The sequence below is a fragment of the Heteronotia binoei genome, chromosome 8 (assembly GCF_032191835.1).
Source record: "Heteronotia binoei isolate CCM8104 ecotype False Entrance Well chromosome 8, APGP_CSIRO_Hbin_v1, whole genome shotgun sequence".
NCBI lineage: Eukaryota > Metazoa > Chordata > Lepidosauria > Squamata > Gekkonidae > Heteronotia > Heteronotia binoei.
In genome coordinates, this window is record NC_083230.1 from 124,578,597 (window position 1) to 124,601,940 (window position 23,344).

General features: G+C 49.3%; 1 protein-coding gene across 1 annotated transcript in view; it reads left to right on the forward strand.

Moving 5' to 3' along the window:
- The window catches only part of LRGUK (leucine rich repeats and guanylate kinase domain containing), a 120,661-nt gene that overhangs the window by 37,266 nt on the left and 60,051 nt on the right, over nt 1–23,344 (forward strand). The window contains exons 8-10 of the mRNA XM_060244457.1: nt 5,936–6,016; nt 14,909–14,995; nt 22,392–22,498. Coding sequence (XP_060100440.1) covers nt 5,936–6,016; nt 14,909–14,995; nt 22,392–22,498 — 275 coding nt within the window. The remainder of the gene's footprint in view (nt 1–5,935; nt 6,017–14,908; nt 14,996–22,391; nt 22,499–23,344) is intronic.

Sequence of the window (23,344 nt, forward strand, 5' to 3'; positions counted from 1 at the left end):
TGGAAAAAGGCAGATTTAGCAGTGGCTGCTATCTCGGCCTCCATTGTCAAGGAAGGCTCCAGCAGCACTCCCAGGCTCTTGACCCTGCGCACTGGTATCAGTGACGCACTGTCAAAGGCTGGTAGGGAGATCTCCCCTCTGCGACCTACGCAAAGGACCTCTGTCTTCGCTGGATTCAGCTTCAGTCCACTCAGCTTAAGCCAACCTGCCACAGCTTGCAACGCCAGGTCCAGGTTTATAGGGACATCGTCAGTCCGGCCGCTCATCAGTAGATAGAGCTGGGTGTCATCAGCATACTGATGGCAGCCCAGCCCATGCCTCCGGGCGATCTGGGCAAGGGGGCGCATGTAGATGTTAAACAACATCGGGGAGAGGACTGCCCCCTGAGGCACCCCACAATTAAGTAGGTGTCTCTGGGACAGCTCTCCTCCAATCGCCACCCTTTGTCCCCGACCCTCAAGGAAGGAGGTAAGCCACTGTAAGGCTAGTCCCCAAATTCCTGCGTCGGCGAGGCGGCAAGTCAGCAGCTGATGGTCGACCATATCGAACGCAGCCGATAGGTCTAACAACAGCAGTACCATCGAGCCGCCTCGATCCAGATGTCGCCGGAGGTCATCCATGAGGGTGTTTAAAGGGATTGCCTTCCCTTTAAATTTCTTCCAGGTAGGCTTGCTGCTTTGGAGTTCACTCACAGTGCGGCTAAGTTACAAAAGGCATTGAAAGGGGCACAGTCCCTTTAAATGCCTTCCAGGTAGACTTGCTGCTTTGGAGTTCACTCACAGTGCGGCTAAGTTGCAAAAGGCATTGAAAGAGAACACAGTCCCTTTAAATGCCTTCCAGGTAGACTTGCTGCTTTGGAGTTCACTCACAGTGCGGCTAAGTTGCAAAAGGCATTGAAAGGGAACACAGCCTTTTAAATGCCTTCCAGGTAGACTCGCTGCTTTGGAGTTCACTTACAGTGCGGCTGAGTTGCAAAAGGCATTGAAAGGGAACACAGCCTCTTTAAATGCCTTCCAGGTAGACTCGCTGCTTTGGAGTTCACACACAGTGCAGCTAAGTTGCAAAAGGCATTGAAAGGGAACACAGTCCCGTTAAGTGCCCTCCAGGTAGACTTGCTACTTTGGAGTTCACGCACAATGCGGCTAAGTTGAAAAAGGCATTGAAAGGGATTGTGTTCCATTTAAATGCCTTTTCCCCATTCTATTGGAAATAATGGAGGATGGGGGGATCTTCTTTTGGAGCCCATAGAACTGGACCCTGTGGTCCAATTTTTTGATACTTAGGGTAGGGTGTGTGTTGAGGAGAGCTACCAACAGTTATGCAGCAAATTTGGTGCCTGTACCTCAACCCCCCCCCCCCCCCTGAGCCCCAGATACCCCTGGAATGATTCTCTATTATAACCTATGCAGACCTTTGACTATAATCGATCCCATAGAGTATAATGGAGCTGAAAAATTTGACAATCCCAAATATTTCCCAAATCCAAATACCATACTGATATCGGGATTCAGGAATACTGGGAAATATGGATATTTTTCAGATTCAATATACTCAAATCTGAAAAATACCAATTTTTTTTATATGTCTATGGCTTAGTATGCAGAAGGTCCCAAGTTCAATCCCCAGCAGTGCTCCCTCTAAGCTAAGTTAGCGTGAGCTAGCTCACAGATTTTTAGCCTCCAGCTCACGCATTTTCGTCTTGGCTCAGGAAGGATGACCCCAAAGCACACTAACTGATGCAGTTGTTGTCGTTGTTGTTCAGTCACACAGTTGAGTCCAAGTCGGTGTGGAATTGTTTTCTATGGCCCCGGAAGGTAGGACCAGAACCAATGGGTTGAAATTAAATCCAAAGAGTTTCCGGCTCAACATGAGGAAGAACTTAAAAACTTTACATTGGAGTGAAATGGATAGACTTACTAGAATCTTGAAAGACAGTGATGCAGAGAAATTTAAAGACGAATGGAGGAAGTTTCAGGACTATATTGAAAAGCAATGGAGAGTTAAGAGACATTTGGTGGTTTTTGAAAGTATAACCTGAAATTGGGGGAAATGGGGGAGACAGATGATTAGAAAGAACTTTTTGAATCAATATACGATAGCTCCTTTTATTAGCAGTTAGAAAATATAGTGATAATTGCAACAAACAGTTACAATTGATGTGATAATAGATCGATGTAAGAGAAGTATAATACTTAAAAAGAATTAAATAGCTATAACTGGTGTGATAATAGGTGAAGGATAAGTGTAACACTATGGGTGAACTAAAAGGTTAAGGTGATATGATTTAGTATAATGAGATAAATAAGTTCAGGATGTGCTAATAATGTCCTGAAGGAAAGCTAGAAGACCGAATTATAAATAGAGATATAGAGATGTTATTAGATTTTATGTAAGTTTTATAGTGCAAGATTCTAAAACGGATGGTACCTTAATTGTTTTTTCTCAATAGCTTGAAGCACCGACGGAGGTCAAAGAAAAGAGGTGGGGGAAGTGGAAAGGAGAAAAAAGAAAAAAAGAAAATGTGTAATATATTGATAAGGATTGAAATATTGCTTTTTTCTTTTTTTATTATTTGAAATACATTTCAATATATTGCAAACATTTAATAAATTTGGTTAACACACAAAAAAACATTAGGAAGAACTTCCTGACAGTTAGAGCGATTCCTCAGTGGAACAGGAGAGCCGGTTTGGTGTAGTGGTTAAGTGTGCGGACTCTTATCTGGGAGAACCGGGTTTGATTCCCCACTCCTCCACTTGCACCTGCTGGCATTGCCTTGGGTCAGCCATAGCTCTAGCAGAGGTTGTCCTTGAAAGGGCAGCTGCTGGGAGAGCCCTCTCGGCCCCACCCACCTCACAGCGTGTCTGTTGTGGGGAGGGGGGAAGGAGATTGTGAGCCGCTCTGAGACTCTTCGGAGTGGAGGGCGGGATATAAATACAATATCTTCTTGGGAGGTGGTGGTCTCTCCTTCCTTGGAGGTTTTTCAACAGAGGCTAGATGGCCATATGACAGCAATGAAGATCCTGTGAATTTAGGGGGAGGTGCTTGTGAGTTTCCTGCATTATGCAGGGGGTTGGACTAGATGACCCTAGAGGTCCCTTTCAACTCTATGATTCTATGACTCTTTGCGACCCCGTGGACCAAGTCACGCCAGACCCTCCTGTCTTCCAGCATCCTCCGAAGTCTGCTGAAATTTGTGTTAGTTACATCAGTAACGCTGTCCAACCATCTCATCTTTTGCCGTCCCCTTCTTCTTTTGCCTTTTGTCTTTCCCAGCATCAGGGGCTTCTCCAGGGAGTGCTCCCTTCTCATTGGGTGGCCAAAGTATTTGAGCTTCAGCTTCAGCATCTGACCTTCCAGGGAACAGTCAGGATGAATTTCCCTTAGGACTGACTGATTGGATCTTCTTGCAGTCCAAGGGACTTTCAAGATTCTTCTCCAGCACCACAGCTCGAAACTGATGCAGTAGCTCACAACTTAAATGCCAGTAGCTCACAACTTAACTAATTAATTAATTAATTGCCTTTAATTTATACCCCGCCCTCTCTGCAAGTGGACCCAGGGCGGCTAACAGTCAGTTCCAGATTTCAGACAATAAATACAATTGAACAATCAAACAATAAACACTATTAAAACATTTTTTAAACATTTTAAAACCATTTTACGGTGCTGTTAAAAACTACCTAGGGGGGATTGTCCTCTACTAACAGTTAAACCCATGGTAGTTCCAATATCTCAGTAGTGTAGGTGGCAGTCCTCTCCCTGTTTAAGTGCCAAAAGCCTGTTGGAATAACTCGGTTTTGCAGGCCCTGTGGAATTGAGAGAGGTCCCGCAGGGCCCTTATGGCTTCCGGGAGTGCATTCCATATTTCAGGTGCTGCCACTGAGAAGGCCCTGGATTGTGTAGAACGCAGCCTGGCCTCCCTTTAATGCCAGTAGCTCCCAAAGTTGAATTTTTGCTCACAAAACTCTGCAGCTTTGAGGGAAAATTGATCCTTAGCATCTCTATTTAAAAAGGACTAGGCAGTGGGTGACGGGAAAAACCTCTGCCTGAAACTCTGGAAAGCTGCTGCCAGCCTCACTATACAGAAGTAAAAAGCTCAAGGCACAATACTGCAGATGGTATACATTGTATTGAAAAAAATGTACAATAAAACACTTGTGAGGAAGTTCTTGTCACAGAATCCTGCCATACTGTACACAGACAGTTGCTTTCAAGGCTGACTTGAAACTGACACACCTTAGTGCAAAATGCAATGGACCTAAATCAGAGTCCACATAGGAACTTTAAAAGTAATAAAGTCGAAAAGAGCCAGGAGCGTTCCCAGACGCCAGCATTTTCTGCATGACTTGAAGTGAATCTGTGATTGCATCCCTAGTCCCGATAGCAAGCAAATGCCTGACGAAGCTTTGAGAAACGGCTTTGATGCCGGCGTTCCCCGTAGCGTGCTTCTTTTCTGTTGGGACTTCTGGACAAAGTTCTTTTCGAATCCCCGTGAGCAACAGAAGACAGAGCATGGCTCTGTTACTTTTAACAGTTCCTATGTGGACTTTGATTTAGGTCTATTGCATTTTGCACTAAGGGGTGTCAGTTTCGAGTCAGCGTTGGGAGATTCCTTTTAGTGGTTCACTTAGAGAGTATTTTTCTTGCTTGATAGACTCCCGTATTCGAAGGGCGTTTATGTTAGCCCGTTTTAATGCGCTCCCTTCTGCCGTGCTATACAGGAGGTTTAAAAAAATACCATTCCTCGATAGGCTCTGTCCCTGTGGGCTGAAGGAAACTGAAGGAACAGACCATGTACTTTTATCCTGTAGATTCTACTGTGATTTACGTGCATCCTGTCTGGATCCTATATTGCAATCCTATATTACTCAGACTGGCAGCGCCTCTCCAGGGTCTCAGGCTGAGGTCTTTCCCATCACCTCCTGCCTAATCCTTTTAACTGGAGATGCCGGGGATTGAACCTGGGACCTTCTACATGAGAGGGTAAATCTGATGAAAATAAGATAGTAAGCTTACTAGTCTCAAAGAAGGCTGAAACCATCGAAGTGGTGGCAAGCTTCCTTTACTGTGTTTATAAGAGGAGAAGTCTGTTTAGAATGTTTAATTAACCACCTTTTTGCCCCCTGCTTCCTCGATTTGATACTGTTGTTGTTATGCCAATAAAGGTTCTGTGACTGTGAGTCAACACTGAAATCAGCTGTCTATGTACGGTATAGAATTAATGTGTGACAAGAACCTTTTCACAAGTGTTTTATTGTACATTTTGCAATATAATTTATATCGTTTGCAGTATTGTGCTGTGAGCTTTCTGCTTCTGTATAGTGTTCCATTGTAAGGCCAGCCTGAGCAGACAATACTGACCTTTATGGACCAAGGTTCTGATTTCGAAGATAGGAGCTTCATTTGTGTTTCAGAGCACTGAAGCTCTGCCCCAGCACTGAAGCTCTTACATGGTCACTCTCCGGCTTCTGAGATGTTAGCAGGGTTTGGGGTTTTTCAAATGCTGGATTTTGATTAATGCCTTTTAATGTTTTGTCTTCATTATTTTTATTTTGGAAGTTGCCTCAGGCAGGTTCCTTAAGTGGAACCAGTGGCTGGGGCTGATGGGAGTTGTAGACAAAAAACATCTGGAGAGCTACTGTTGGCCACCCCTGTTATAAATGAATTGCTGTTCACCCATCGGCCAGCATCTCTTTGCTGTTGTGGTCTCTGTGCGTCTCGTTGTTGAGATCTTAAATAGAAGCTTCTAGAACTTATTGCAATAACGGCCACCAGAGCCGCATGACATGGTGGGCGTGCCTTGAGGGGGTGGGGCTGCACCTCTCCCTCCATTCTGCATCCACTGACTCAGCAGTTTCTCAGTTCTGAAAGGGTTTCCTGTTCATTCCACACACACCCCCCAATAAATGTTATCTTTCTGTCTCTCAACTAGATCAGTGAGCTGGGGGAGCTGGAATACATCGAAGCCCTGCCCCTCCTCAGGACATTGAATTTGTTAGAAAATCCAGTGCAGGTAAGCCAGAGTAAAAAAAATGGGGCACAGCTCTCTCAGAACAGTGGGGCTCACTCTGCTTTGGAAATGGTAGAGCCAATATGCTTCTTTACTCCCAATGACGAAGGGCAGTGGCTCAGTGGAAGAGCTGCTGCTTCTCATGTAGAAGGTCCCAGGTTCAATCCCCGGCATCTCCAGTTAAAAGGATTAGGCAGGAGGTGATGGGAAAGACCTCAGCCTGAGACCCTGGAGAGGCGCTGCCAGTCTGAGTAAACAAGACTGAGTTCTGTTCAAGGGAAGGGCCATGGCTCAATGGTAGAATATCTGCTGGCATGCAGAAAGTCCCAGGTTCAATCCCTGGCATCTCCAGTTAGAAAGGACCAGGCAGTAGGTGATGAGGAAGACCTCAGCCTGAGACCCTGGAGAACTGCTGCCAGTCTTAGTAGACAATACTGACCATGATGGACCAATCATCTTATTCAGTATACAGAAGCTTCATGTGAGAGTTCCATTCAAGAGAAGGCCCATGGCTTAGTGGTAGAACATCTGCTTGGCATGCAGAAGGTCCCAGGTTCAATCCCCAGCCTCTCCAGTTAAAAGAACCAGGCAGGAGGGGATGGGAAAGACCACAGCCTGAGACCCTGGAGAGCTGCTGCCAGTCTTAGTAGACAATACTGACCATGATGGACCAATCATCTTATTCAGTATAAAAAAGCTTCATGTGAGAGTTCCATTTAAGAGAAGGGCCATGGCTTAGTGGTAGAACATCTGCTTGGCATGCAGTAGGTCCCAGGTTCAATCCCCTGCATCTTCAGTTAGAAAGGACCAAGCAGTAGGTGATGGGAAAGACCTCAGCTGGAGACCCTGGAGAGCCATGAAGTGGTAGACAATACTGACCATGATGATTCTTCAGTGTAAAGAAGCTTCATGTGAGAGTGCCGTTCAAGAGAAGGCCCATGGCTCAGTGGTAGAACTTCTGCTTGCCATGCAGAAGGTCCCATGTTCAATCCCCAGCCTCTCCAGTTAAAAGAACCAGGCAGGAGGTGATGGGAAAGACCACAGCCTGAGACCCTGGAGAGCTGCTGCCAGTCTGAGTAAACAAGACTGAGTTCTGTTCAAGGGAAGGTCATGGCTCAATGGTAGAACATCTGCTTGGCATGCAGAAGGTCCCAGAGTCAATCCCTGGCATCTCCAGTTAGAAAGGACCAGGCAGGAGGTGATGGGAAAGACCTCAGCCTGAGACCCTGGAGAGCTGCTGCCAGTCTGAGTAGACAATACTGACCATGATGGACCAATCATCTTATTCAGTATAAAGAAGCTTCATGTGAGAGTTCCGTTCAAAGGAAGGGCCATGGCTCAGTGGTACAACATCTGCTTGGCATGCAGAAGGTCCCAGGATCAATCCCTGTCATCTGCAGCTAAAAAGGACCAGGCAGGAGGTGATGGGAAGGACCTCAGCCCAAGACCCTGGAGAGCTGCTGCCAGTCTGAGTAGACAATACTGACCTTGATGGACCAAGGGTCTGATTCAGTATTAGGCAACTTTGTGCTCAATTGAATAGGCTCAAATCGGCTTCGTCCAAGAAGGGCTCTTGAGAAGGGCTCTCTCAGAATGTCGGATTGAGTCTTTACCCAGGATTCTTAGGGGATCCCTCCCAGGGCCCCTCCCTCTGCCACTGATCAGCTGACAAGAGGGAGACTGACCCACAGCAAAGGGAGACCTAAATCAGTTATAGCACACACCAGAAGTGGTGTCATTGCCGGCAATGCAGGACACTTTGATCTTTGGACGAAAACTCTATGGTAAAAAGGACTTCTACCACAAAGCTTTTGCCCAAATATTAGAGCGTTCAGGGCTTTTTTTGTAGCAGGAGCTCCTTTGCATATTAGGCCACACACCCCTGATGTAGCCAGTCCTCCCAAAGATAACAAGATTCTTAGTACAAACCCTACTGTAAACTCTTGGAGGACTGGCTACATCAGGGGTGTGTGGCTTAATATGCAAAGGAGCTCCTGCTACAAGAAAAGCCCTGAGGGTCGCCGTAAATCAGCTGTGACTTGATGGCAATTTCCACCACCAAGACATGAATTAACTTGATTTTTGTCACCAGCAATGCAGCCTTATGCTTAAGACTCTCTTCTGGCTCCTTCACGGTTGCCCTTCCCTGTTTCAAACTCCTTCAAGAGGGGTTTAAATAAAAATATGGAGCAGAGGTCCATCAGTGGCTATTAGCCACAGTGTGTGTGTGTGTGTATAAAATTTTTTGCCACTGTGTGACATAGAGTGTTGGACTGGATGGGCCATTGGCCTGATCCAGCATGGCTTCTCTTACGTTCTTCTGTGACACACAATGTTGGACTGGATGGGCCATTGGCCTGATCCAGCATGGCTTCTCTTATGTTCTTCTGTGACACAGAGTGTTGGACTGGATGGACCATAGGCCTGATCCAGCATGGCTTCTCTTACGTTCTTCTGTGACACACAGTGTTGGACTGGATGGGCCATTGGCCTGATCCAGCATGGCTTCTCTTATGTTCTTCTGTGAGACAGAGCGTTGGACTGGATGGGCCATTGGCCTGATTCAACATGGCTTCTCTTACGTTCTTCTGTGACACACAGTGTTGGACTGGATGGGCCATTGGCCTGATCCAGCATGGCTTCTCTTATGTTCTTCTGTGACACAGAGTGTTGGACTGGATGGGCCATTGGCCTGATCCAGCATGGCTTCTCTTACGTTCTTCTGTGACACACAGTGTTGGACTGGATGGGCCATTGGCCTGATCCAGCATGGCTTCTCTTGTGTTCTTCTGTGAGACAGAGCGTTGGACTGGAGGGGCCATTGGCCTGATCCAACATGGCTTCTTTTCTGTTCTTATGTTCTTGGTTGCAGCCCCCCTTTTGGTTGACGGTGGAACCAAGGCATAGAACATCTTGAACCATTTCAATTTCTTCATCGTCCGCCTTAAAGCTGTACATACATTTACTTGCCCTTTCTAAGAATGTCCGTACCTTGCTTTAGCGTCCCTCCTTTGCCATCTGGATGCAGTTTCTGTGAGATGGACTAGCTTCTGATTCAAAAGGCTTTCCGGTCCCTTCCTGATTAACGAGTCCCAGCGTCCCATTCATCAACGACAGTGGCGTTTAAAGACAAGTAAAATCTCATGTATCAGCCTGATGCAGCAGATGTTTATAACTTGTCCCGAATGCCGTGGAAGATTAACGGCTCCAGCATCTTGGTTTTGACAGTTTTAGGTCCTTTTTGAAATGATTTGGGGGTGGGGGTCAGAGGAAGAAGCGTTATAGTTTTCCGCATCTGCCCACTTCATAGTTGGCCCAATCCACTCGGCCGAATCCACTCGGGATTTCTCCTCTGCAAAAGTTCTTCATTTCAGTATGACTTCCTGTTCAGTCAGGCTCTTGTTTTATTTTAAGTAAAATAATTTTCATTTATAGTCTTCCTCTCTCACTGTCATTCCAGTTAGATTACTCAGTGTAAACTGAAGCAATTGATAGAATGAAATATCTAATAAGCAGTGTGATAACAGCAGGATTACAGGCATTGGAAACAGGAGAAGCCATGTTGGATCAGGCCAATGGCCCAACACTCTGTGTCACACAGTGGCCAAAACCGAGGGGCCATCAGGAGGTCCAGCAGCAGGACCATAAGAACATAAGAGAAGCCATCTTGGATTAGGCCATTGGCCCATCCAGTCCAGCACTCTGTGTCACAAAGTGGCCAAAACCCAGGGGCCATCAGGAGGTCCAACAGCAGGGCATAAGAACATAAGAGAAGCCATGTTGGATCAGGCCAATGGCCCATCCAGTCCAACACTCTGTGTCACACAGTGGCTAAAAAAACCCAGGTGCCTTCAGGAGGTCCACCAGTAGAGCCATAAGAACATAAGAGAAGCCATGTTGGATCAGGACAATGGCTGCTCTACGTCTACATTTTGCTACACAATAACCAAAACCCAGGGGCTATCAGAAGGTCCACCAGCAGGGCCATAAGAATATAAGAGAAGCCGTATTGGATCGGGGGAATGACCCCTCCAGGCCTACATTGTGTCACACAAAGACCAAAACCCAGGGGCTATCAGGAGGTCCACCAGTGGGGCCATAAGAACATAAGAGAAGTCATGTTGGATCAGGTCAATGGCACCTCTAGGCCTACATTGTGTCACATTGTGGCACCTCTAGGCCTACATTGTGTCACACAATGACCAAAACCCAGGGGCTATCAGGAGGTCCACCAGCAGGGCCATAAGAACATGAGAAGCCATGTTGGATCAGGTCAGTGGCCCCTCCAGTCCTACATTCTGTGTCACACAATGACCAAAACCCAGGTGCCATCACGTGGTCCACCAGTGGGGCCAGAACTCCAGAAGCTCTCCCACAGTTGTTCCCAAAGCACCAAGAAGTCAGAGCATCACTGCCCCAGACATAAGAGAAGCCATGTTGGATCAGGCCAGTGGCCCATCCAGTCTCTGTGTCCCACAGTGGCCCAGACTCTGGTGCTATCAGGAGATCCACCAGCAAGGGCAGAACTCCAGAAGCCCTCCCACTGTGGCCCCCCCAAGCAGCAAGAACGCTCTGTCCGCCCCAGACAGAGTGTTCCATCTACACCTTGTGGCTAAGAGCCACTGATGAACCTCTGTTCCAGATGTTTATCCAATCCCTTCTTGAAGCTGCCTTTGCTTATAGCTGCCACCATTTCCCAATTGTAACCAGACTTCCTCTAAGCTCTTTCAAGCCTTGCTCGACAAATGCTCCTCAGATCAGAATTTCTGTCCCCTCTTGACATCCCACCAATTAATCTGCAGGGCTTTAAACACAACAGTTGTGTATAAAGATCCAAGTGGGCAGCCATGTTGATCTGAAGCAGGGGAGGGACGGTGGCTCAGTGTAGAGCATCTGCTTGGGAAGCAGAAGGTCCCAGGTTCAATCCCTGGCATCTCCAAAAAAAGGGTCCAGGCAAATAGGTGTGAAAAACCTCAGCTTGAGACCCTGGGGAGCCGCTGCCAGTCTGAGAAGACAATACTGACTTTGATAGACCAAAGGTCTGATTTGGTATAAGGCAGCTTCATAGGTTCATATGTTGTTCATATATGAAGCAATAGTACAAAGCAGGAGACAAGTGGCACCTTTAAGATCAAAGTTTTATTCACAAAGTAAGCTTTCGTGTGCTAGAAGCACACTTCATCAGACAAGGCTTCTAGCACACGAAAGCTTACGTTCTAAATAATGTTATGTTTAAGACAGCGCTGAGTTGGTTTGAATGTCATCAAGCTGACAAGACAGTCACTTCCTCTTGGACAGTTAGTTAATATACCTTAAAAAGTTACACATCAGACATCCAAACTTCTTTTTTCTCTCTGTTTTATAGTTCCATTTAGCATCCACATTTTATGTGGTCTCTTTCTAGATTGGTGGAGAGCCAGTTTGGTGTAGTGGTTAAGTGTGCGGACTCTTATCTGGGAGAACCGGGCTTGATTCCCCACTCCTCCACTTGCACCTGCTGGCATGGCCTTGGGTCAGCCATAGCTCTGGCAGAGGTTGTCCTTGAAAGGGCAGCTGCTGTGAGAGCCCTCTCCAGCCCCACCCACCTCAAAGGGTGTCTATTGTGGGGGAGGAAGGTAAAGGAGATTGTGAGCAGCTCTGAGACTCTTCGGAGTGGAGGGCGGGATATAAATCCAATATCTTCATCTACCTCACAGGGTGTCTGTTGTGGGGGAGGAAGGTAAAGGAGATTGTGAGCCGCTCTGAGACTCTTCGGAGTGGAGGGCGGGATTTAAATCCAATATCTTCATCTACTTCACTGGATGTCTGTTGTGGGGGGAGGGAGGTAAAGGAGATTGTGAGCTGCTCTGAGACTCTTCGGAGTGGAGGGCGGGATATAAATCCAATATTATCATCTTCTTCTTCTTCTTTCCCTGTTGTTTGGTAGGATTTATGGAGAGGGTAGGTCTAGAGAAGGAGTTTGGAGAAAGAAAAACCAGTGAAGGGTGGCCAAACTTGCTTAACATAAGAGCCACATAAAATAAATGGAGGGAGGGAGGGAGAGGAGGAAAGAAAGCAACTTTAATTTTAATTGCAAGCCGCCAGCTGACTTGGTTTGGAGAAGCATTTAAAGAGAAAAATGCCTTCTCCAAGCTGCTTGATGGGGCGGTGGGGGCTTTGAGAGCCACACAATATGTGTGAAAGAGCCACATGCAGCTCCCAAGCCACAGTTTGGCCACCCCTGGGCTAGGGTTCAATCCCCCACTTGGCCCTGAAGCTCAGTGGATAACCTTGGGCCATCGTGGTCTGTGACTTTAATGAAGAAGAAGAAGAAGACTGCAGATTTATTCCTCGCCTTCTCTCTGAATCAGAGACTCAGAGCGGCTTACAATCTCCCTTATCTTCTTCCCCCACAACAGACACCCTGTGAGGTGCGTGGGGCTGAGAGAGCTCTCCCAGAAGCTGCCCTTTCAAGGACAGCTCTGTGAGAGCTCTGGCTAACCCAAGGCCATTCCAGCAGGTGCAAGTGGAGGAGTGGGGAGTCAAACCCGGTTCTCCCAGATAAGAGTCTGCACATTTAACCACCACACCAAACTGGCTTACCAAATCTCATCAATATCGCAGGGTTATGGGGAGGATAAAATGGAGGAGGGCTGTGCCCTGACCTGGAGGGCCCAGGCTACCCCGATCTTGAGAGATCTTGGAAGCCAAGCAGGGTCGGTCCCTGGTTAGTGCTTGGATGGGAGGCCACCACTAAGGAGGTCCAGTGTTGTTAGGCAGAAGCAAGCAATGGCAAACCTCTGAGCATCTCTTGCCACAAGTCAGCTGCCGCTTGAAAAGCACTATACTAGGGATGTCCAAACTGTGGCTCAGGAGCTCTTTCACACATATTGTGTGGCTCTCGAAGCCCCCCTCCCCACCCCATCAGCTGACTTGGAAAAGGCATTTCTCTCTTTAATTCACTTCTCCAAAACAAGTCAGACAGCAGTTTGGAGAATGTGCTTAAAGCTTCTTTCTTTCCACCTCTCCCTCTTCCATCTATTTTCCTCCCTCCCTCCCTCATGGCTCTCAAACATCTGACATTCATGTCTTGCGGCTCTCAAACATCTGATGTTTATTCTGTGTGGCTCTTACGTTAAGCAAGTTTGGCCACCCCTGAACTTGACTTCCTTCCTTCCTCCCTCCTTCCTCCCCTCCTTTCCTTCTTCCCCTCCTTTCCTCCCTCCCTCCCTCTCTCCTTCCCTCCCTCCCATCCCTTCCTCCCTCCTGTCCTTTCCTCCCTCCCTCCTTCCCTCCTTCCCCTCCTTTCCTCCCTCCCTCCTTCCCCTCCCTCCTTCCCTCCCTCCCCTCCTTTCCTCCCTCCCTCCTTCACTCCCTCCCCTCCTTTCCTCCTTCCCTCCCTCCACTCCTTTCCTCCCTCCCTCCTTCCCTCCCTCCCCTCCTTTCCTCCCTCCCCTCCTTCCCTCCCTTCCCTCCTTTCCCCCCTCCTTCCCTCCCTCCCTCCTTTCTTCCCTCCCCTCCTTCCCTCCCTCCCTCCCCTCCCTCCCCTCCCTCCCTCCCCTCCTTCCCTTCCTCCCTTCCCTCCTTCCCTTCCTCCTTCCCTTCGACTCTCAAACATCTGCTATTCATTCTATGTGGCTCTTATGTTAAGCAAGTTTGGCTACTGTACCCACACCCATGCGTGGTGAAATTATGCTGCACATCAGGTATTTATGAAAAAACATAACCCTTTCTCCGTTGGCTGAGGCTCCTCGGGGAGGAAGGGGGGAGGAATAGCTTGCTTTGCTGGGTTTGCTCAATCGCACAGCAGAGCTACTGAGCCAAGCCTCTCTTCCTTCGATTGGCTGAGGCTCCTCCCCCTCCTAGTCCCCGAAGGAAAGAGCCAGAGCTTCCTTTGCCCAGTTCCCTGAATCCCTTGGGAGAAATACAAAGAAAGCACCTTTAAGACCAGCCAGTGCTAATGTTTTAAGCATAAGAACATAAGAGAAGCCATGTCACAGTGGCCAAAAAAATTATATATATATATATGTACACACACACACACATACTGCGGCTAATAGCCACTGATGGACCTCTGCTCCATATTTTTATTTAACCCCCCTCTTAAAGCTGGCTATGTTTGTAGCCGCCGCCACCTCCTTTGGTAGTGAATTCCACATGTTAATCACCCTTTGGGTGAAGAAGGACTTCCTTTTCTCCGTTCTAACCCGACTGCTCAGCAATTTCATCGAATGCCCACGAGTTCTTGTATTGTGAGAAAGGGAGAAAAGTACTTCTTTCTCTACTTTCTCCATCCCATGCATTATCTTGTAAACCTCTCTCCTGTCACCCTGCAGTCGACGTTTCTCCAAGCTAAAGAGCCCCAAGCGTTTCAACCTTTCTTCATAGGGAAAGCGTTCCAACCCAGCGTGGTTTATTTTAAGTTTTTTTAAAAAATCTTTAATTGTATTTCTGTCCTTTATAAAGCTTATTTCTCCGCAACCTGGGATTAAGTTTTATAACACTCATGGCCCGGCTCAGCAAAGTCTCATTTATGTCAGATCCGGCCCTCATAACAAATGAATTCAGCACCCCTGACTTAGCTGTTAAGGACTCTGCTGTAATGGGATGCAAAGTCGAGAAGGGATTTGGAAGATGAGAAGAGAACTTTTATTTCCCTGAAGGTTTTCACTGCCGCGTCACCTCCTCTCTGCTTTTCCGGCTCTCTTCCTTCTCACCTTTGGATGAAGAGGAGGCTGGCCGACAACAAATCCGTGTGGATCGCTCTCCTAATTTTCAGCGCCCGCCGTCTGCTTTCCTAATATCCTATGACAAAGCGACCACTCAGGTTTCGGTTCTGAGGAGCGGCGTTCCGGTATTCTTCTTCCTGCAATTGAGACCGAAATGAATTTTTATTCTCTTTTTTTTTTTTTACAGCAACAGCCCGATTATTGGCTCTTGGTCATTTTCATGCTCCTCCGACTGACGGAGCTGGATCACAAGAAGATCACCGTGGAGGAAAAGGCGAGTGTCGCATTTTAGCAGCGCCGTCGAGCTCGCGAGATGCAAGCTGCCGGCGAGGCCCGAGAAGAAACGCTTTTTTCTAGCGTTTTGGGGGCCCAAAGAGAGAAGCCTTTCACGTTTCAGTCCTGCAACACAACAGCCTATTTGTGCTCAGCGCCGGCCCAAGATCGCATGGCGCTCTAGGCAGACTGGGTGACCTGTCGCCCCCCTTCACAGTGCCCCCCCGCACCTCCCCCCCACGGCACCACGCCCCCCGGGCCTCCTCCTCCCTCCTTTTCCCACCCCAGGTCACAGACAGGCTGTGACCCTCCTGTTGTTATCTGGACACAACCTTCACTGAACACAAACAGAGCCGGCTCGCTCACTAGAAAAACTAGGTGGTTGCCTAGGGCGCTGGCAGGGTGGGGGCGCTGAATTCGGCCTTCCCTCCTCCCCCCTAGGCAAATGCCTAGTTTGCCCCTCTCTCACGCCTCCTCCTCCCTCTTCCCCACCCCAGGTCGATTTCAATGTCTGGAAGGGCGATCGAGTGCTGCTCCAGGCTGTGTAAAGATGCCCCGCCCGTCGATCAGCTGATTGGCGGGTAAAATCATGCTGCTCGCTCACTCAGCACCCGGGCAGTTCAGCAGTAGCTTGAACAAACCGCATCCGGAAAGGCACCACAGCTGCTCCCTCCTCCGCACTTCCTGGATGGTAATGAAGTGCGAAGGAGGGAGCAGCCGCGGAGCCCTTTCCAGATGTGCTTTGTTCGAGCTGCCGCTGCCGTGCCCGGGTGCAGAGTGAGCACACAGCGCAGTTTTACCCGCCGATCAGCTGATCGGCAGGGGGGCTTCCTTTACACAGCCCGGAGCGGCGCTCGACATTGAAATTGACCTGGGGTGGGGAAGAGGGAGGAGGAGGCGTGAGAGAGGGGCAAACTAGACATTTGCCTAAGGGGAAGGCCGAATTTAGCGCCCCCATCCTGCCAGCATCCTAGGCAACCACCTAGTTGTCCTAGTGGGCAAGCCGGCCCTGTTTGTGTTCAGTGAAGGTTGTGTCCAGATAACAACAGGAGGACCACAGCCTGTCTGTTTTTCCGTAAACGAAGTACCATGAGGTCACAGCTAGGCTTGCCAACCTCCAGGTGATGGATGGAGATCTCCCGGAACGACAGCTGATCTCCAGATGACCAAAAATGCAATCGAGAGGAGTCGCTCCAGGAATACGAGCACAAGTACAACCCAAAGGTTATCGTGACAAATGACTAATATTTGTATAGAAACACAATACAATAAAGAGAAACAAGTCCCTTAATGGAAAACACCAAAGAGGGTCGATTTCTTGTATCTAAAATGGTGCCCTTTCCAGCAGATGCAAAGGCATTCAATTTTTCACGTGTAGGAAGAAGTTGGAATTCCCTGGACAGGTCGTTGACTTCTGCCACACCGGTTTCAATCCTTTATCATTGAGGGATATTTCACAATATTTATACAATACACAATTTTGCAATTTCGTTGTTGTTCAGTCTCACAGTCGATTCCAACTCTTTGCGACCCCGTAAACCAAGTCACGCCAGGCCCTCCTGTCTTCCACCATCCTCCGAAGTCTGCTCAAATTCATGTTTGTTACATCAGGAACACTGTCCAGCCATCTCATCTTTTGCCATCCCCTTCTTCTTTGGCCTTCTGTCTTTCCCAGCATCAGGGTCTTCTCCAAAGAGTGCTCCCTTCTCATTGGGTGGCCAAAGTATTTGAGCTTCAGCTTCAGCATCTGACCTTCCAGGGAACAACAGTCTGGAGTGATTTCCCTTAGGGCTGACTGATTGGATCTTCTTGCAGTCCAAGGGACTCTCAAGATTCTACTCCAGGGAGTGCTCCCTTCTCATTGGGTAGCCAAAGTATATGAGCTTTAGCTTCAGCATCTGACCTTCCAGGGAACAGTCTGAGTTGATTTCCCTTAGGTCTGACTGATTGGATCTTCTTGCAGTCCAAGGAACACTCAAGAGTTTTCTCCAGGGAGTGCTCCTTTCTCATTTGGGGGCCAAAGTATTTGAACTTCAGCTTCAGCATCTGAACTTCCGGGGAACAGTCAGGGTTGATTTCCCATACAAAATCCATAGGGACCCAAAGTCTCCACAAGACGCTCTCTCAAGCTTTGAGCCGTTAGGGAGCGTGAGCCATTATTGAGAGAATATTGCAAATGAGCATTATGAGTATTGCAGAATTGTGCATTGTATAAATATTGTGGAATATCCCTCGTTGATAAAGGCTTGAAACGGGTGCGGCAGAAGTCGACGACCTGTCCAGGGAAATCCAGCTTCTTCCTGCACGTGAAAAATTGAATGCCTTTGCATCTACTGAAATTGGCACCATTTTGGAAACAAGAAATTGACACTCTTTGGTGTTTTCCATTATAGGACTTGTTTCTCTTTACTGTATTGAGCCAGTTTGGTGTGGAGAGCCAGTTTGGCGAAGGGGTGAAGTGTGCAGACTCTTATCTGGGAGAACCGGGTTTGATTCCCCAGTCCTCCACTTGCACCTTCTGAAATAGCCTTGGGTCAGCCATAGCTCTCTTATCTGGGAGAATCGGGTTTGATTCCCCACTCCTCCACTTGCACCTGCTGGAATGGCCTTGGGTCAGCCAGAGCTCTCTTACCTGGGAGAACCGGGTTTGATTCCCCACTCCTCCACTTGCACCTGCTGGAATGGCCTTGGGTCAGCCAGAGCTCTCTTATCTGGGAGAACCGGGCTTGATTCCCCACTCCTCCACTTGCACCTGCTGGGATGGCCTCGGGTCAGCCATAGCTCTCTTACCTGGGAGAACCGGGTTTGATTCCCCACTCCTCCACTTGCACCTGCTGGAATGGCCTTGGGTCAACCATAGCTCTGGCAGAGGTTGTCGTTGAAAGGGCAGCTGCTGTGAGAGCCCTCTCCAGCCCCACCCACCTCACAGGGTGTCTGTTGTGGGGGAGGAAGGTAAAGGAGATTGTGAGCCGCTCTGAGACTCTTTGGAGTGGAGGGCAGGAAATAAATCCAATATCTTCTTCTTCTTCTATTGTATTTCTATACAAATATTAGTCATTTATCACGATAACCTTTGGGTTGTGCGTGTGTTTGGCTCTCCAGATGACAGCAATCGATTCCCCAGAGGAAACGGCTGCTCTGGAGGATGAATTGTATGGCGTTATAGACTCTGCCTCCCCAAACTCTGCCCTTCCCAGGCGCTGCTCTAGGCTTGCTAAGTCACCCGCGGCTTCCAGTACCATAGAGTTTTCCTCCCAAATTGCTAGAGCATCTGGGAAAACCATAGAGTTTTCCCAGAAGCTCCTAGAGTGGCCGACACGATGACTTCACTTACGAGTGATGTCATCATGCCGGTGACGTCAGGAGGGGTTCCCCCCGCCAGCCCGTTGTGGGCCGGTGGCTTGGGGACCTCCAAACTGAGAGAACCTCCACCCTGCCCGGGAGCTTGGTAGCTCTGCTCTGCTTCCAGACCTCTAGGATGGGGTGGCCCAACTTGCTTAATGTATGAGCCACATAGAATGAACATCAGATGTTTGGGAGCCGCAAGATACAAACAACAGATGTTTGAGAGGAGGGAGGAAGGAAGGAAAATAAATGGGGGAGGGAGTAGTGAAAAGAAAGCAACTGTAAATGCATTCTCCAAGCCGTTGGCTGGCTTGGCTTGGAGAAGTGATTTAAAGAGACAAAGGCCTTCTCCAGGCCAGCCAATGGGGCAGTAGGGGCTTTGAGAGCCTCATAACATGCATGAGCCACATGTGGCTTTTGAGCCACGGTTTGGCTACCCCTGCTGTAGACCACCATGGCGAGCCTCTGACAAAATATGCATGCACACGGAAGCTTGTACCCAGAATTAAACTTTGTGGGTCTTTAAGCTGCCCCTGGACTCCTCTGAAACCAAACCGAGTGACTGACATCCGGAGGTCTCCTAACAGGGAGGCTTCATTCAGCCTTCAGGGCAAACGGCTGGAAGCGGTCCTCTCCTCCACAACAGTAGCTGTAGAGCATCTGCTTGGTAAGCAGAAGGTCCCAGGTTCAGTCCCCAGCATCTCCAACTCAAAAGGGTCCAGGCAAGTAGGTGTGAAAAACCTCAGCTTAAGACCTTGGAGAGCCACTGCTGGTCAGGGGAGAAACGGTGGCTCAGTGGTAGAGCATCTGCTTGGTAAGCAGAAGGTCCCAGCTTCAATCCCTGGCATCGCCAACTAAAAATGGTCCAGGCAAGTAGGCATGAAAAACCTCCGCTTGAGACCTTGGAGAGCGGCTGCTAGTCTGCGTAGACAATACTAGAGGGAGGGACGGTGGCTCAGTGGAAGAGCACCTGCTTGGTAAGCAGAAGGTCCCAGGTTCAATCCCCGGCATCTCCACTAAAAAAGGGTCCAAGCAAGTAGGTGTGAAAAACCTCAGCTTAAGACCCTGGAGAGCGGCTGCCAGTCTGAGTAGACAAGACTAAGGTCTCCTTACAGGGAGGCTTCGTTCAGCCTTCAGGGCAAATGGCTGGAAGCGGTCCTCTCCTCCACAACAGTAGCTGTAGAGCATCTGCTTGGTAAGCAGAAGGTCCCAGGTTCAGTCCCCAGCATCTCCAACTCAAAAGGGTCCAGGCAAGTAGGTGTGAAAAACCTCAGCTTAAGACCTTGGAGAGCCACTGCTGGTCAGGGGAGAAACGGTGGCTCAGTGGTAGAGCATCTGCTTGGTAAGCAGAAGGTCCCAGGTTCAATCCCTGGCATCGCCAACTAAAAATGGTCCAGGCAAGTAGGCATGAAAAACCTCCGCTTGAGACCTTGGAGAGCGGCTGCTAGTCTGCGTAGACAATACTAGAGGAAGGGACGGTGGCTCAGTGGAAGAGCACCTGCTTGGTAAGCAGAAGGTCCCAGGTTCAATCCCCGGCATCTCCACTAAAAAGGGGTCCAAGCAAGTAGGTGTGAAAAACCTCAGCTTAAGACCCTGGAGAGCGGCTGCCAGTCTGAGTAGACAAGACTGACTTTGATAGACCCAGGGTCTGATTCAGTAGAAGGCAACTTCATACGTTCATATTAGGGGAGGGGTGTTAGCTGAGTGGTAGAGCATCTGCTTGGTAAGCAGAAGATCCCAGGTTCAATCCCCGGCATCTCCAACTCAAAAGGGTCCAGGCAAGTAGGCGTGAAAAACCTCAGCTGGAGACCCTGGAGAGCCGCTGCCAGTCTGAGTAGACAAGACTGACTTTGATGGACCCAGGGTCTGATTCAGTATAAGGCAGCTTCATATATTCATATGTAACTGGCTATTAATTGATTTCTGGGAGCGACATAAATGTTAATTAGGAGGAAATTCTAACTATAAACCAGAGCCCATTCTCATCCAGAGGGTACTGGCACATGCTGTATTCATCCCTTCAGGCCCATAGCCAGGATTTTTTATTTGGTGGGGTCCAAAGCCAGGATTTTTGTTTTGTGGGGCACATTTTTCATGGGGGCTCTAATGATTAGGTTTAAGTGCGTAACTTGGTTCCATCACTTCAGAGCAGCATCTCTTTTAACCGGCTTCTCGGGTTTGACACAACAAGGCAGGTTTCATTCGGCTGCCTTTTACTGAACGGTAACACCAATACTAACCTTGCAAGCAGGGAAGCTGTGGGTAGCGTAGGAGGTCCACACGATAGTAAGACTTACGAAATGCCTTGGACCTACAATTGAAGTTGAAGCCAACACTTTCATTAGTAAATAGAAGAAGATAATGATTTTGGATTTATATCCTGCCCTCCACTCTGAAGAGTCTCAGAGCGGCTCACAATCTCCTTTCCCTTCCTCCCCCACAACAGACACCCTGTGAGGTGGGTGGGGCTGGAGACGGCTCTCAAAACAGCTGCCCTTTCAAGGACAACCCCTGCCAGAGCTATGGCTGATCCAAGGCCATTCCAGCAGATGCAAGTGGAGGAGTGGGGAATCAAACCCGGTTCTCCCAGATAAGAGAGCTCTGGCTGACCCAAGGCCATGCCAGCAGGTGCAAGTGGAGGAGTGGGGAATCACACTCGGTTCTAACAGATAAGAGAGCACTGGCTGACCCAAGGCCATGCCAGCAGGTGCAAGTGGAGGAGTGGGGAATCAAACCCGGTTCTCCCAGATAAGAGAGCTCTGGCTGACCCAAGGCCATTCCAGCAGGTGCAAGTGGAAGAGGGGGGAATCAAACCCGGTTCTCCCAGATAAGAGAGTTCTGGCTGACCCAAGGCCATTCCAGCAGCTTCAAGTGGAGGAGTGGGGAATCAAACCCAGTTCTCTCACATAAGAGTGCTCTGGCTGACCCAAGGCCATTCCAGCAGCTGCAAGTGGAGGAGTGGGGAATCAAACCCAGTTCTCCCAGATAAGAGAGCTCTGGCTGACCCAAGGCCATTCCAGCAGCTGCAAGTGGAGGAGTGGGGAATCCAACCCGGTTCTCCCAGATAAGAGAGCTCTGGCTGACCCGAGGCCATTCCAGCAGCTGCACGTGGAGGAGTGGGGAATCAAACCCGGTTCTCCCAGATAAGAGAGCTCTGGCTGACCCGAGGCCCTTCCAGCAGCTGCAAGTGGAGGAGTGGGGAATCAAACCCGGTTCTCCAGATAAGAGAGCTCTGGCTGACCCAAGGCCATTCCAGCAGCTGCAAATGGAGGAGTGGGGAATCAAACCCGGTTCTCCCAGATAAAAGAGCTATGGCTGACCCAAGGCCCTTCCAGCAGCTGCAAGTGGAGGAGAAAGGAATCACACCCGGTTCTCCCAGATAAGAGAGCTCTGGCTGACCCAAGGCTGTTTCAGCAGCTGCAAGTGGAGGAGTGGGGAATCAAACCTGGTTCTCCCAGATAAGAGAGCTCTGGCTGACACAAGGCCCTTCCAGCAGCTGCAAGTGGAGGAGTGGGGAATCAAACCCGGTTCTCCCAGATAAGAAAGCTCTGGCTGACACAAGGCCCTTCCAGCAGCTACAAGTGGAGGAGTGGGGAATCAAACCTGGTTCTCCCAGATAAGAGAGCTCTGGCTGACCCAAGGCCATTCCAGCAGCTGCAAGTGGAGGAGAGGGGAATCAAACCCGGTTCTCCCAGATAAGAGAGCTCTGGCTGACCCAAGGCCATCCCAGCAGCTGCGAGTGGAGGAGTGGGGAATCAAACCCGGTTCTCCCAGATAAGAGAGCTCTGGCTGACCCAAGGCCATTCCAGCAGCTGCAAGTGGAGGAGTGGGGAATCAAACCCAGTTCTCCCAGATAAGAGGCTCCCCACGTAACTACTACACCAAACTGGCTTTCCCACCAAACTAGCTCTCAAATAAATAAATGGCCCCTCCAACCGGTTGATTGAAGGGCTGTAAAGGTAGAACAGGGGTTTGATTGAAGGGGCCTGGAACCCCCTGAAAACCATCTAGCTGTGGGACTGAATCCCATTCCCTGTGATTACCGTCCGCAGGTCGCTGCCGTGAACAAGTACGACCCTCCCCCCGAAGTGGTGGCTGCACAGGATCACATGACCCACGTGATGTACAGCATGATGCAGCCGCAGCGCATCTACGACAGGTACCCCAGCTGCTTTCCCCCCTTCAGCCCTGCAGGTGGCGTCAGAGGAAAGCTGTTTGGGAACCAGGGGGGCCATCTCCTCGGCCTCCTCTGAGTCGGCTTGTCCGACGAGAGCTGGCAAGCTGGACCCACCACGGATGGGGCAGGGATGAGGCCGATCTCGCTCGGCTGAGCAGGTTCTGAAACGAAGTTAGCGGCTCGCCTCGACGCTCCGAGACAGATTGCCCACCGCTCCGTCTCCTCAGAACAATCTGTTGGAGCAGATGGCCGTTCACGCCATAAAAAGAGAGTTGCAAAAATATTCCTTTGGTAGCCGCAGACGATGAAGAGCTCTCCGGAGAGCGAGGAACGCTTGGGAAGGCGACTTCTTTGGGGTCTTCTGCTAGTGGCCCAGCAAACAAAATGGCCTCCCGGTCCTTTGCGGCTCACAGGGCGGCTGGCGGAGACAAAGAGAGGGGCTTGCCCAGTTTAGCACGATGGCATCTCCTGTCACTCCTTAGAATCAGGGCTTTTTTTGTAGCAGGAACTCCTTTGCTTAGGCCACACCCCACTGATGTAGCCAGTCTTCCAAGAGCTTACAGCAGGCCCTGTACGAAGAGCCCTGTAAGCTCTTGGAGGATTGGCTACATCAGGGTTGTGTGGCCTAATAGGCAAAGAGTTCCTGCTACAAAAAAAGCTCTGCTTAGAATCATAGAGTTGGAAGGCACCTCCAGGGTCATCTAGTCCAGCCCCCTGCACAATGCAGGAAATCCACAAACACCTCCCCCTAAATTCACAGGATCTGTATTGTTATCAGATGGCCATCTAGCTTCGTCTTAAAAACCTCCGAGGAAGGAGAGCCCACCA